Source organism: Myodes glareolus, chromosome 17, assembly GCF_982192425.1.
Source record: "Myodes glareolus chromosome 17, mMyoGla1.1, whole genome shotgun sequence".
In the NCBI taxonomy this organism is placed as follows: domain Eukaryota; kingdom Metazoa; phylum Chordata; class Mammalia; order Rodentia; family Cricetidae; genus Myodes; species Myodes glareolus.
This window is the reverse complement of record NC_142042.1, coordinates 55,379,576-55,394,521: the sequence shown is the minus strand read 5'-3', so window position 1 is coordinate 55,394,521 and position 14,946 is coordinate 55,379,576. Positions and strand designations below refer to the sequence as shown.

The 14,946-nt window shown below is 46.5% G+C and overlaps 1 protein-coding gene across 3 annotated transcripts in view; it reads right to left on the bottom strand.

The window, feature by feature from the left end:
* Positions 1–14,946, bottom strand: part of Vangl1 (VANGL planar cell polarity protein 1) — a 52,155-nt gene that overhangs the window by 23,546 nt on the left and 13,663 nt on the right. For all 3 annotated transcript variants that reach the window (XM_085677914.2, XM_085677913.2, XM_087897695.1), the window contains exons 3-4: positions 12,279–12,417; positions 6,505–7,112 (exon numbers count right to left, since the gene is read on the bottom strand). In XM_085677914.2, the coding sequence (XP_085534040.1) occupies positions 6,505–7,112; positions 12,279–12,417 (747 nt within the window). The remainder of the gene's footprint in view (positions 1–6,504; positions 7,113–12,278; positions 12,418–14,946) is intronic.

Sequence of the window (14,946 nt, the reverse complement as noted above, 5' to 3'; positions counted from 1 at the left end):
GTGTCAGCTTCACGACTGAGCCTGGCCTACATCCTGAAAGGCAACTTGTTGACTACTGGAGTCAGAGTCAGGGACACAAGCCTTCCCAGGGTGCCTGACTCCCCCTTTTTTGTTTTAGCTCGAAAGCATAGAATTTGCAGGGAAAGCAAAGCCCCCGACTCAAGCCTGGAAGAGAGTGGATGAGCCACCCAGAGGACAAGACCAACCCTGTTTCATTAGGGACAAAATGTGCTTACTGACCCCGCAGATTCCTGCGTTGTAGTGTCAAAAATTGCCAGTTCTGATAATAATCCCATCTTAGCTTTGCCTATAACGTGGATGAGCCCAGGTAAATTACATGACATAAATCGTTTTCTCATAGTTTTGAGGCCTGGAAGCAAACACCAAGGTTTCAGTCAATTCGGTTCCTGTGAGAGCTCCTATCCTGGCTTTCAGATGGCTGTCTTCACTATCTCACGTGGCTTGTGTTTGTGTGCACGTGGAAATAGAATAGGGTGTTCTGGTATCCCTGTATATAAGGGTGCTAATCCTATCTAGAGTCTTAGCTTATGACTTCAAATGAGCCAGTTATTTCAATAAAGCCCATCTCCAAATACCGCCATATTAGGGGCAAGGGCGTCACTGTGGAAGAAGGAACATAAAACCACCTTTTCAACAAAGCCACCCAACAGCTGTATATAATCATATATTCTTATGATTTAGAAAGCAATTCTAGAACTACTTCTTATAAGCATAGAAGGTTCTCTGGTTAGGTACTAGCCCTGTGACGAAGAGGTTCACGTTCATTGGCAATTTATAAGATACTCATAGTCTTACTGAATGAAGCATTGAAAAAGACAATTAAAATCTACAGGGTGCTTGCTGCGAGTTGCATGGCCATTCATGCGTGCCTTTTCTCTCTTCCTGACGGTGATTATCAGCAAGGTATTAATATTTGTGCACCACCCCAGAGAAGCACTTTGTTCCCACTTGTAACCTTCTTCTCGTTCTTTAAGATACAGAAATTAATATCAGAGCTATATGCAAAATAAAGTCTAGCAGACTGGGAACGAGGAGCCTGGGGTGGTAGGTGTTGACAGGATCCAGGAGATCCTAGGAGATAAGCCTGTAAGAGATTATTTAGACGGTGAGCCTCTAAGCAGGGCTATGAGAGAGGAAGTAGATTGGGTTAACCAAGTGTGATGGTTCGCCTTAACTGTGGGAGGCACCATCTCAGGGGCTGGTGTCCTGGGCTGAATGAGGAGAAAGTGAGCTGAGCACCGGCATCTCTCTCTCTCTGCCTGTGACTGTAGACGCCATGGGAGCACTCGCCTCCAGCCCCTGTAGCCATGACTACCCCGCCATGACTGACTACATGCTCAAAACGGGCCAACACAAACTCTCTGAATCTGGGCTTGCTTTCACCAGAAAGAACATACCAGAAGTGATGCCGGGCCAGTTCTAGATCTCAGCTCTCCGCACCTGAGAACTACTTGGATATCTTTTGAATCCTTGAGCTGCCACTGATATCTAGATACTGACGCAGAAGCAATAAAGAGTTCATGAGGGGATGGAGAGAGTCTCAGGATACGCAGAAAGAAAGCAAGGCATAGCCACACTGGTTCATATGTGGACCCAGGCAAGACCTACAGAAGAACCACCCAGCTGAGCCCAACCCATGCTGCAGAACTGTTAGAAATGAAATGATGGTTGCTTTATGCTATTACACAGCACTGGGGCAAAGGCATCTTTGAAGCAGGTAAAGTAGAGAAGGTAAAAGACGATCCAACCAGAGCCTCAAACACACTGCGGCAGCTCCAAGGCCCAGTCTTTGTCAAAGGACTGGTGGAGCCAAGGGACCGGAGAGAAAAAGCCAGCCTGACATCTGCATCCTGGTCACTCCGCTCCAAAGAGCCGGGCGAATACAGCAGCACCCACGGCATCAGCTAACACCTGCCAGGCGTACACTACCACACAAGGTGCTTGCAAGTCCGTCATGTGCTCTTACAGCAGGACCAAGAACATGAGCACAAAACCTCCGTTCAGGGCGAGTACCAGGAGTGGCTAAGGCCATTCTGAACCCACAACATCGGGGCTGGCTCAAATGTTATCGCTCACAATGACAAACGCCCCCATGCCTCCATTTCCGCATCTACCAGTGAAGAAGACAGTGCCTCCCCCCACAGGACTGTCCTCAAAACTGAGTTTTGCATTCGAAGCAGAGAAGGCGTCTGACGGCTGAGAGCCAGCTAGGTAGCTGCTTGCTGTCAACTACATCAGTGCCTGCTCCACCATGTACTGAGTTTTTGCTTTAAAGATTTCAAGACACAGAAAATGTTGAAGTTAGTAAAGGTCATTTTAAAACCTGTCTCCCATATTCTTCTGTGTTACTCTTCTCATAAGTCAACTTTTAAAAAAAATATATTTCTAATAAAGTTAAAGACAATTTGTCAAATCACTGTGTGAGTTGGGCCAAAGAAGTGACCAGTGGAATGTGTACAAGCGGCTGACACAGACCTTCACACCCACATCCACCTCAGGTGACACAGAGAATAAAGGTCGTGCTGCCTGCCAGTGACTGCAAACAGGTCCCTTAACCTGCCCTCAGTGGGAAAAGCTGTATGCCACCATCCTGTCCCACCATTTCTGCCCCCCAAAGGTGAGGTAAATTAAGCAAACATGAAAAGCCCTTGGGGCTCCTGAGGCATTAGTTAAAGGTTAGTTCACATCTTACATCTATTTATGGAATTTCACATCCCGCAACAATGATCTCTCCCATTTCAGAAGGTTTTCAAATAAACCCCAAACGATCCCTGCCCACAAGGGAAGCCACAGCCAGGGCCTTTTACCAGTGCTAACAAGACCGTTTCCTTTATGAACCTGAGGAGTAGGCATTCTTTTGAACACTCTCAAAAATAGCTCAGTCCATTCAGGAAAATCACCTTTGAACAAGGGAAGAAAGAGCTCCCCATCGCTCCACAACCAAGCGCAATAGGTCACTCTGCACAGCAAAGGCTTGGCATAAAGGGAAAACGGAGGCCTGGGGTTCTGGTTGGGTCTGGCAAAGACTTGCTATTCTGACGTCTGGGGCTTGCTTTGTCCTTCCTGCTCCCGGCTTCCCTCCCGCCTTGAAAATTCACAAAAGGGCTCAGAAGTTATATTTCTGGCCCAGTGATTGTTCCAGCCACTGCTGGGTTTGGACTGGATTTAGCCCACGGATCAGCAGGCGATAAAATCAGCACAGTGCCAGGGGAGGGGCCAGTCCTGTTTCAGCTCTCTGAGCCTGGTTGTCACAGGACACCTAGCCCTGACCAAGGGATCTATCAGAAAGAGAGACGGGACACCTCTCCTTCCACCTCAGAATTCAGAATCACCATGTAAGGGACAAAAATGCCCTGACAAAGGAGGGGGAGAGGGGAGCCGCAGGGAAGAAATCCCACTCAAATGCTCCTCTCCAAGCCTGGCAGAAACATGCCACCTGCAGTTTTCCTGGACTGTGTATTAGCAGCAAGCCCGGAGCCACACAACAGTCTGGCTTCTCCCACCCAGTTCTGCCCCTTACCCACAAAGCTAAGCAGTGAGATACCAAAGCTGCTTGTCAGTTTTTTGGTTTGTTTGCTTTCCTACTTTCTAGGGACTGTTGGGTTGGCCCCTTCCATAAGCACCCAGGTCCCACGTGCAGTTGAGATCAACCTGTCTCAGAGCAGGATGGGAATCCAGGAGGAGCCATTTGTCCCAGCAGCCTGGACTGGCCTAAGGGGAGGAAGAGTTCACCCTTCCCTGTGCAAGTGGGAATTACAGTACTGAGAATGAAGGCCGAGACGCAAAGCTGTATCTGGTCTCATTCACAGCCCACGGCTTCTACACCCCCAAATGCTGCTCACCTGCTCCAGGACCACGGGTTTCTCCTGTTGACTTCAGCAAAACTCGCCTCGGAGCCAGACTGTTTCCCAATAGGCTTTTGTAGCTGCCCCCCCTCAGAAACCCCGTTCTCCTGTATCCCAGTCTCCTATCTTCAGGCCTGGCACAGCAACTGCCCACTTCCAAGCCATATGCTAGTCTCTTTCCAAGTGCCTGGGAGCTGCAGGAAACTCTGGGCTTGGGTACTGTATGGAAACATCACGGGGATCCCTCTCTAGTACAAAGAGAAGGAAGAAAGTTCTCTAAGGTTCCAATGCCTCATTGACTTCCTTGCTTCCGGAGCTTTACTTGCATCCGTGGAGGATTTGAAACACCAACGTATGCTGCACAGCTCACTCATGGGAACAGAAGCTCCTCTGAGAATCAATCACGGTGGCTGCAGCCTTGAACACCAAACCAGTTAGTCCTCAGGCAGTATGAGCTGAGCCAGAGACATGGATGCGAGTACACGCCAACGTGACATTGGTTGGACAGCGGGATCTGACTCCAGACTGGGGCCGGGCCACCTCTGTGGGTAGCCAAAACAGTGACAAAGCCAGTCTGGTAACCACAAAGTGTCCTCACCGGTCCTGGCTGCTTTGCCATGTGACATGCATCAGCATTTACGTAAGCTCAAGACAGTGAAACTTTAAAGCCAGATATCCAAGGTAGGTGACTTAGTTATTTTTCTATGACTGTGAAGAGACACCATGACCAAGGTAATTTATAAAAGAAAGCATTCAATTTGGGACTTCACAGTTCTAGAGGGTGAGAGTCTCTGATCATCATAGCAGGGAGTATGCAGCTCAGAGCTCACATCTCCCTCAGGCAGAGGCAGAGAGAAGAGAGATAATTGGAAATGATGTGGGTTTTGGACCCCCCAAGCCACCCACCCTCAGTAACACAGCTCCTCTAACAAGGCCACACCTCCTAATCCTTCCCAAACAGTTTTACCAACTGAGGACCAAGCATTCAAATACAGGAGCATTTATGGAACTCATTCTCATTCAAACCACCACAGTGGATCACTCACCCAAGGACCATAGGACTGCCAACTGTGTGCCATGCTCCATGCCAGGCAACAAGGGCGCCAGAAGGAGTAAGACATGGCCTGTAGTCTCAGAGATCTCACAATTTACAGAAGGAAACAAACAGAAAAGTAAGCAGCTACGCGGAAGAGAGCTGTCATAACTGGATCATTAATTCAGCCCCAGGACATGGGAGGAATCCAAATAAGGCGGACATGCTATGTTGTACAAATTACTTACACCCTCTATCCCCAGTTCTGCGTCCAAAACACTGGGATTAATAATATCACAAGGTTTCACAGTGATAACCTGCATAGAGTGCTTACCTTCCTTTATAAAAACAAACAAATTCCCACCCTTGGAGTTAACCAGGAAATAATACACTATATAAATGAGTTTTAACCTTTCCTTGCACAGACATTTTATAAACACTTAACCCTTACACATTTATAGCCTTCAGCCTGAGTCTTTTTTTTTTTTTTTTTTTGAGACAGGGTTTCCCTGTGTAGCCCTGGCTGTCCTGGAACTCACTACATAGACCAGGCCAGCCTTAAACTCACAGAGTTCTGCCTCCTGAGTGCTGGGATTAAAGGCATAGGCCACTAACCCCAGCCAGAGCCTGACACTTTTATTAGTCACTAGGGCCACTACACAACTGATTGACTAAATCTCTGAAAGTGGAAGCACAAAGGATGAGCTACTAATCCCACTGAGGCACCAAAGTAAACCAGATTGTTTAAAACATGGTATTATAGTTTTGAATACTGAGTTCAGGGGTATTAAGCATATTTGCTGTACAAAGTGATATATTTCATAATGATGTCTTAGATCAAATATGTCATGTATTTTAACCATACTCATTCCCATAATACCCACAAACCTCTCCTACTTCTCCTTCTCCCCCCAAACCTTCATTTCCCTGTTTCCCTCCTAAGTAATTTCCTTCTATTTTCATGTGTGTGTATATACATCATACATATATATGTACATCTATAAAACCTACATTCTATATGAGAGAAAATGTGATTCCCTATTTTGTAGGTCTGGCTTACTTTGCTTAACACAATCATCCCCAATTCTGACAATTTTCCTGCCAATGACACAATTTCATTCTTTAAAACTAAGTAAAATTCTACTACACACACACACACACACACACACACACACACACACACACACACACACCACATTTTCTTAATCCATTTATCTACCAGTGGACAGCTAGGATGATTCCAAAACTTGGGTATAGCAAGTACCTAAAGCATCATTTTGGACAAAATGGAACAGTCACCTTATCCATCATCCATAAGCCAAGTTTTCAGGCAAGGTAGGTAGCCGTCACTATGCTATCTTTTCTCTGCTACTTTGGAAACTGCCAAAGGTAGGGAATGAGTCCAATAAAACCCTGAACACAGTCGAGAGCCCCAGTGTGAAGGCATGGACACCCCTGACCTCACACAGCCCCTACTAGAGCCAGAGAGTCTGGCCCCCAGTTGTAGCGTTTATATCTAGGACTGCATCTCAGCCCGGCCGGCCGAGGACCGGCTATCTTCTAGTTATAGGTCATCCTTTTTGCTCGGTGTGCACGTGCCCTTACCTCAGGTGTCCCAAGCTGTAGAAGCGGGACTCTCCATCGGTGGAGCGGACCACCTGCAGTGTGAACATAGGTTGTAGCTGCCGCAGCTCCAGCAGGACGATGGCAAGGTAGTGGATAAAAAGCAGCGCGTCCACGAGGGAGACGGCATATTGCACGATGTCCTTGTAATTCTGGTCCCTAGAGTCCAAGATGCGGACCCCGTAAAAAAGCCAGTAAGAGACCACGAACAGAAAGATGAGGACCAACAAAAGGGCTCGGAACACAAATACCCGCGGCACGTCTGCTCTTTGCTTGCGGAAGAAGAGTGCCCAGGTTCCGATGAGCAGAATAAGCAGTTTGAACGATACAGAAATGAGGAGTCCCTCGCAGATGGCGCCACAGGGTTTCAGCTCCTCCCTCCACAGGATTGGGGGCAGCAGGATGAAGGCGATGGGGGTGAGGAACACGAGCAGTCCAAGGAAGGCGGCGACAGTAAGGCCCAGATAGCGCTTACAATCCAGCCCCACGCTGTCCTCCATGTCTTTGCTAATCCTGGCAATGTCCTCTTGGGATATACTGTGCTCCGAGGTGCCCGTGATGGCCGTGGTGGTCTCTCCCCAGTTGTCATCCTGATGGGAGAGGAGACAGGGAGACGGATTTGTAAAAAGCCATAGCAAAATAAAACAGAAAAGAAAGACACTTCAGTTACCCCGACTTTCTCAGAAGCGGAAATAGAGTGCGTTTTTCATTTTTACGACTTACTTTTATTGTATGTGCATTGGTATTTTGTCTGCATGTGTGTCTGGGTGAGGATGCCAGATTCCCTGGAACTGGAGTTACAGACAGCTGTGAGCTGCTAATGTGGGTGCTGGGAATTGAACCTGGGTCCTCTGGAAGAGCCATCTCTCCAGCCCCTAGAGTCAGCTTTTAATACAGGGATGCTTTTAAACTTTAGCCATTTTCATTGATATTTTCAAAACAGATTCTCTATTTGTCCTTTGAACACAGAAAACACAATCCAACCTGTGAATCCGTTTGGGTGATCCGTCACGGAGATGCCTGTCATCCCTCAGGGTGGAAAGTCCTGAGAAGCCCAGGGGCCTGGCCTTTCTGCTCCGACTTGACTAGCGGTTGTTAAATTAAGCTGCAGTGAAGCTGTTACAGGAGAGTACCCACGACTGCACACCAGTGCATCCCGCCCCTGTCACCCACTACTACACACCAGTGGACCTCATCCCCTGCTAAGTTCTAGGCTGACAAAGCCCAGATCTCGCCTCCGGTAGCTCTGCAGAGCAGGGGCATAAAAAAGGAATGCGCATCACATCACGCGAGTTCAAACGCACCCACAGCTGAATCACACAACATCTAAACTTCTGTATGACACTTGCAGGGTTTACTTCAGTGAGGAGCAGCAATAAGAACTCTTTGACAACATTTCTCACTGACTAAGTAAAGAAAATCTAAAACTCTATCTATGGCCAGATCAGCTCAAAAATTCTTTCTAAAACATGTTTTCATGATAAACTAAACAGCAACGTCATAGGAATATCAGCACATAGCATGTTATTATGGCTATTCTATCTTTAACTCCATTGCTTTCTTCTTTTAAACTGCTAGGTAGCTGCTAGTGGGAGCACTTGACCTGTTCATTCAATGAGAGTCTGTTAAATACGTCGTTTGTTTTCTGGCAACTGGGACTCCATCTCAGGGCACAACAGAGTCAGTCAGGAGGCACCAGAGACCATGTGAGTTCCACGTGTTATGATTTAACTGGAAAAACTTAAGTCGTATACAGCAGCCAAGTGGTAGAATGAGGACATCAGCTTACGACAGATGGAGTTTCAGTACATGGATAAAATGGCGGCATAATCACTCGTAACCAAACAAACCACGTTCTCACCCATCCGTGGATCCTAGCAGTGAATCTTTGGATTTGTGTGTTTCATTTGGAGTACCCATAGGACCTGGGAAATCAGAGAGGGACCATTGGTAGGGAGGAAGAAGAAGAAGGATCTTAAAGGAGGGGGTGTGTAGGGCACAGGCGATAGCAAGCAGAGGGGGGAGACGGAAAGGGAACTTTATGTGGGGGAGGATAACTATTATTTTATAAACTTCACAAACATGTTTATTCATATAAAAGAGTTTAATTGTAATCACCCTACACAAGGCACCAAGCTCCTCCCAGAAGCCACAGGTTTTCAAATAAAAAGTCCAGTGCTGGGTGTGTGCGCCCAGCAGAAGCTAACGGTAAGACCTTGCTGCTGAAGACATCACATCCTTTGGTCACAGGGAATGGGAAAACCAAGTAGGCAGTGACAAAGAATCTTCCTCCCTGCTGGCTAGTTTTTCTAGTACAAAAGATGCTGTGCAGGCAATTGGGGAGTTGGGGATGGGGAAGTCATCAGTAGTTTGATTCAGCTGTGAACTCTCATGGCCGCAATAATGGCATGAATGCTATGATGGTAACCAACTGGTTTCTGATAGGATGTAAAGCCAATGTGGCCAAGAACCCATGGTTGGGGAGGTCACAGACCTCAAGGGGACACCACTGCCATTATTCTGCTAAATGGATGTAATAGCAAGGCATCTTCTAAAGTCGCATCTCTTTACCTCTCGGACCTCATCAGAAGGATTTCTTTGTGTAGTGGATGGCAATTAACACAGAAATTCAGAACTAGAGCAAAACCAAAATGTGATTCGGTTACAAACGGGACATCTGTATCATACCCCTTCTGTATGAGGCTCAGGGACCATTTCAGGAGAGGGGAAGCAAAGACTGTAAGGGCCAGAAATCAGGGAGAAAACAGGATGACAGTATCTCTGGAATACAACAGGACCCTGGACTCATGAACTCAGAGTTGTGGTTGCCTACACAAAATCAAGCCAGCCAACATTCCAGTACAGAGCAGGCAAGGGGCTCACGAGTCCCCAACTCCTAACTGTGAAGCTCTTGGCAGCTAATGGATTCTGGAGGCAGGAGAGTCAGTTGTTTTGTTCACGGTTTGGCCCATGGTAGGTTGCAAACACTCCAGGGAATGACTCACATATCCTGGACTAGGTAAGTTCTTTAAAGAAGAAGATGTATAGTTGGGAGGGGTGAGAAGTTGAGAGTGAATGTGGGCAAAGTTATGGGGAGGAGTGAATATGATCAAATAAATTGTATGCATGTGTGAAATTTTTAAAGAATCAATAAGAACATTACATTTAATTTTTTTTAAAGATCCAGGCTAAGAAATAATGTGTTATCATTAAAAAACATAATTTATGAACACCTCAGCAAATATTAGGGGTGGGTAGTAATGATTTTAATATAGGAACACATAGGCTATCAAGTTGGGAAGTCAGAGGCATCATGGGGCATTAGAGAAATGACCACAGACAATGGCTAGGAGCAGCCAGGCACTGCTGATGGAGGTTTAAGATGGTTTACCACTGCCAGAAAACGGGCCTGACACTCTCACAGAAACTTAGATATATATTTAACCACACGGCCCAGCAATTCGACTCCTAGGTGTTACCAAAAGTTAATGGAAATATGTCCACAAAAAACGTATAAAAATATTCATAGGAGCTTAATCCATCGTAGAATGTGTATGCCTCCAAGGTCCACCCGCCAGCGGAACAGATAACAAACAGTGGTCAAGTCAATGGAACACTAGTCAGCAAAAATAATAAAGGGTGAACTGTTGAAACACACAGACCGTGGACAAATATCAAAATCATCATGCTGAGTGGGGAAAAACTCATATGATTCCAATTATATTCAACTCTCCAACAGGCAAAACCAATCCACTGAGATGGAAATCAAAATAGCGGTTGCCCTGGAGAGGTGGGGATGGCGGTACGGATCAGCTAGGAAGAGCCAGGAGAATTTTCTGAGCCGAAGGGTGTGGGTTCATCTGTTGAAACTCTCTAAGTATACCCTTGAGAACGATTTGATTTCTCCGAGTGAATTTAGGTCAGTTAAGAAAAAAATACACCAGCGGGAGAACACAAAGCACAAAGACATACAACTTGCTGCAATAGAAGACAAGTTCACAGGCTGTAGGAAACAGTTGGCCTTGGAGCACTGTCTCGGGGAAGACAAACGCTGGATTCTGCACATGTGACTGATAGCCCTGCTGAGGTAACCAGTACGGATTCTGTTGTGTAATAACACTGCTCTGACTCAGCTGCGCACACAACTCCCTGCCAGTGAGTTGCTAACTAAATGCCTCATCATTTTACGAACCCATGCACATCTCTGTCTAAGAAAAGGATAGCTGTACAAAGGCGTCTCTCAAATTTGAGGTCTTCAGGGAGGAAAAATGCGTCTGAACTTCACCAGTTGAAATCCCTAGATTTTTGGTGAAGACGCTGAGGTCAACAAGAGTTGTAGTTCCTAAAGTTAACACGGTTACTGAAACACACAGCCTCCTAAAGTCCTTCCCATCACACCATCCTGCTGAAAGCATCAACAGCTTCCCAGAGAGCTCAGGGTACAAAGAAGGAAAAGCCTACGCGGTGGGTTACTGGCACCTCTGAATCCACTTCTGGAGGAAACTGACCCCTGAGGCTTTTCAGGATGATCCAGTCATAAGACTGACCACATCCATCCATCACCCATCTATCCATCCTTCCATCCATCCATCCATCCTTACATCTGTCCTCTTACCAAAGCAAGCAGCAAACAGTATTACAAGAATTTGCTCGCTACTGAACAAACTCCACATTCAGTGGGGAAGCATAGTTATCAGTACCAATGGCATCTGTAGCCTTGAAGGGATTATAGTTTCAGGGTTCCTATCTGATTATGAATGCCTATCTGTGGGCACCTACAGGTGTGCATGGGTATACGCTTATCTCTGCTCCTCTATCTTTATGGCTGTGTATCCGTGCATTGCTTTGTTTGTGTGAGGCAAGGCTGGGCATGCAATATTTCAGATGTGTGTGTGGGGGGGTGTGTAAACATACTTCTGAGTTTAGCTCAGATGGTTATTTAAATCAAGTAGGCTGCCAGACAGTAGGGACTCCAAAAAGATCCCACACATTTTTTTTAAAGTAATAAAGTGTTGATATTTCAAAATTGGTTGACTTCATATGAGGTCCTAAAGCTAATATTTCTGAAACAGGCCAGGCCTAGGAAACCCGAACTCCTGCAGTCCTGAGTGGCAGTGGTCTGGAGCAGAGAAGCTGTTGTGTCTTGCCAGAGGAAACCCCTTCTCCAATTTATGCCAGCTCCAACCAATAGCCTTGACATTAAGGCGCCCCAAAGACCACAGCTACTCACCCCAAAGTTTGCCGAACGTATTTCTGACCCTGATCTTTGACTTTAGATATCCCATTCATTTAGATTTCTATGCTTGCCAACCAAGAGCCAAGGACTTGATTTCTTCATATTCCGAGTTTCTGGGCTGTCTTCTCTCGTCAGTGTCAAACATTCTTTGGGTGTTTTTGGGGAGGGAGTTTCCTGCCCTCTCCAGTTCCATTCCATTTTGGAATGAGTCTCCAGGGACTCTTGCCTGGAACTTTCCCCATTTCTGACCTGTCATCAGCCCAGCTGGCTTCTTTCCAACATCATTCAAAGGAGGCCACCAATCACACGTCAGAAGGACCCCAAGCTGCCCAATGATAGGACATGTCTCTTAGACCAGCAATAAAACCAGAAAAATAGATAAACTCATTAAGATGTTAGAAAAATAAAAATTAAAAACCCAAGAGAACTTACTGCAACAAGACTTTGGGGAAAAAAACGTTTGCGGAGGGGAGGCGGGGCTGAGTGGCAGCCTGCCCACAGCAGTGCCTTTGATCCTTACCTGAACTTCCTCTGCGCCTGTGGGGGCAGAGTCATTTGCCAGCAGGGGTTCTCCAGTGGGAGCCTGGATAGTGACAGACTTTTCTGACCCTCTGCCATCTTTACTCCGTGGAGATTTGTGTCTTTCTCGTGTTCTTTCCCTGGGGAGAAATCCAGTAATCAGATCTCAAGCTTAGGCCAAGTTCATTACTCTCTAGCTCACCAAAACATAAATTTTATTTTGATGTCAGGGAAATTCTATGCTTAGACCTATACCCCACCCCCACCTATACATGTGGCATCCGTTGCTATCCATCCCCACAGCCTGTAAGGAGTAAGATTATCTTGAATCCCCTATTTAGTATTTCCTTTCTGCCAATTTAAAACCCAAAACAAAGTCTTGGCCACTCCTCCACCAACAATGATCACATTTTTTTTTTTCAGAGCCTAATTTTAGAAATCCTATGGCTGAGGAACATTTTACTGTAATAATTAAACTTGGTTGATTTGACTATCATTTGCCTCAGTTAATTAGAAATGCTTTTTACTGGAAGAACACTGCATCATATCTAAACTTTGGTCTGACCAAAAAAAAAAAAAAAAAAAAAAAAATCTGGGACACGATGTCACACTATACTTTGGGGGACAAGGACAGAAGAAAGGAAATCCTAAACCCGGACAGAGAATCATTTACTTCTCATTCTTACAAACTCAACATGAAAGCCATTCCTGTAGGTTTTGGCAGAGCTCAAAGACACCCATAGGAACAAAGAAGGCGAAACAAATGACCCTTGCGGGGTGGGGGGGGGTGTCTTCAGGCCACCTGAGAAAAGCAGGCTTTCCACACTTGCACCCCAGAGGGACTTTGTGGGTGGTCCTCCAGAGACAGTGGGAGGACACCCTGTTGTTAAGTCTTAAAACTACAAAAGGAATCGGCCACAGTGGCCAAGCCCTGGAGGTCACAGGCAGGTCAATAAGCAGTGGCTCAAAAGAAGCCCTGCAGTGGCCAACATCCCAACATCCTATCGGGTTTCCTTGGCCTCCTGTCCCCGTGTGCCATTTGACGACAGTCTTTCCCACTGCCACCTCTCCTCACACCCAAGGTTTCCCGTTCTGTGTGCAGAGCCAGTTAGTTCTCCATCTCACAGGAGATGGGTGACCATGCGCAGGGTATTGACTTCAGTTTCCCTTTGTGGGAAACGGAATGGGGGCCATGAGGATGTCACACAGACGAGGGAACGTGCGTGTGCCCAGTACAAGGATGTGGAGGGAGCACCCAACATACAGTGGCCATTATTAGTCAACGGCAACAACGGAGTCTGGGCCTTGGGACAGAAAGTATGCCGTCCTGAAGAAAGGGGCGTAAAAGAGCCCCGAGCAGCACACTACCAAACCTCTTCCTCACTGACCGTCTATCTCCTATTAACCTACTCCTTAGCAACAACAACAAAACCCTAAAAGAAAACAACAGAATGGCAGATCTCTTGGCAGACTCCTATCTTGGGAACCCCTCCCTTGGATATGCAGTGGACAATTCTTTCAAGGAACAAAGGGTTTCCCACGGCAGGGAGTTTTCTAGCGACAATACCTCCATTCTTAGCCTGTCCAATAGAAAGAGAAGTGCTCTGGTTAGTTGTGGGTGGTTCAAGTCAGGCAACCAAATAAGCAGAGGATCTAGCTCTTCACTCAGGTCTATAGGTAATGCGGCCAGCTTCCCCTGCTCTGGCCCAGCCACACAGCTCTTGTGGAGTGCTTGACTGGATTAGCTCCAATCAATTCTAACAAATGGCTCTGAGGCCAGTATTACTGTCCCATCTCACAGATGGAAAAAAATTGAGGCTCAGGGAGTTTGAGTGCCTTCCAGAAGTTGTGGTAAGGAGCAGAGCAGGAACTGAAGCCAAGTCTGTTGCCATTATGTCTATTCAAAGCCACTATGTTATACTGTTTTGGGAGAATAGTGAGATTTTTTTAATTAGCATAAAAATTATATAAAACAATGGGCTTTTACTAGGACACTTTCCATACATGAAGATATTGTACTTTGATCACACTGACCCTCTTCTTCCTTCTTTTCCTCCTCCCCACTGTTTCCCTTTCTCTTCCTAAATATCCGAAATCTGGAGATTTTATAGCGTAAATATTCCTAGTACTCATGTTCTGCTGGAGTTATGAAATAGGCCTTTGAAGTTAGTATTGATGGTCACTATTGGCCGTGACCATCAGTAGCCTTATCTGTGCGCTCTGGGCTGTCCAATACCAGCACTCCAAAAGGCATTCTCTGTGAGCAACATTGAGCCAAGTGGGGGATTCTTGCTCTCCCAGCGAGGTCAGTCTTCAGAATGAACTTCAGGCTAGGTCTAGAACTGCTTTCCACCAGGTCCTGCCTGCACCTGGATTACCCAGGGGTGACCCCATGCCCTTCCGCTCCCCCCACTGCTCTTCCGTTTGTCACTCTCTTGTTGGCCAGCTGCTGAGTCACATGCTTATCTAACCTGACTCTCTATTGAAAACCCTCACAGGTCAAATCCTGTGACAGCAAAGATTGTTCTGGAACTAAATCCTTCCACTTCGTGCTAGCTTCTGGTTCCTGAACACCGCCAGGGCTGAAGCAGAAAGGAACTAACAGGAACTAAAAAGGACCACACTCCTCTCTCTGGACCACCCAGATGGCAGGGCTCGTAAAGGCCCCA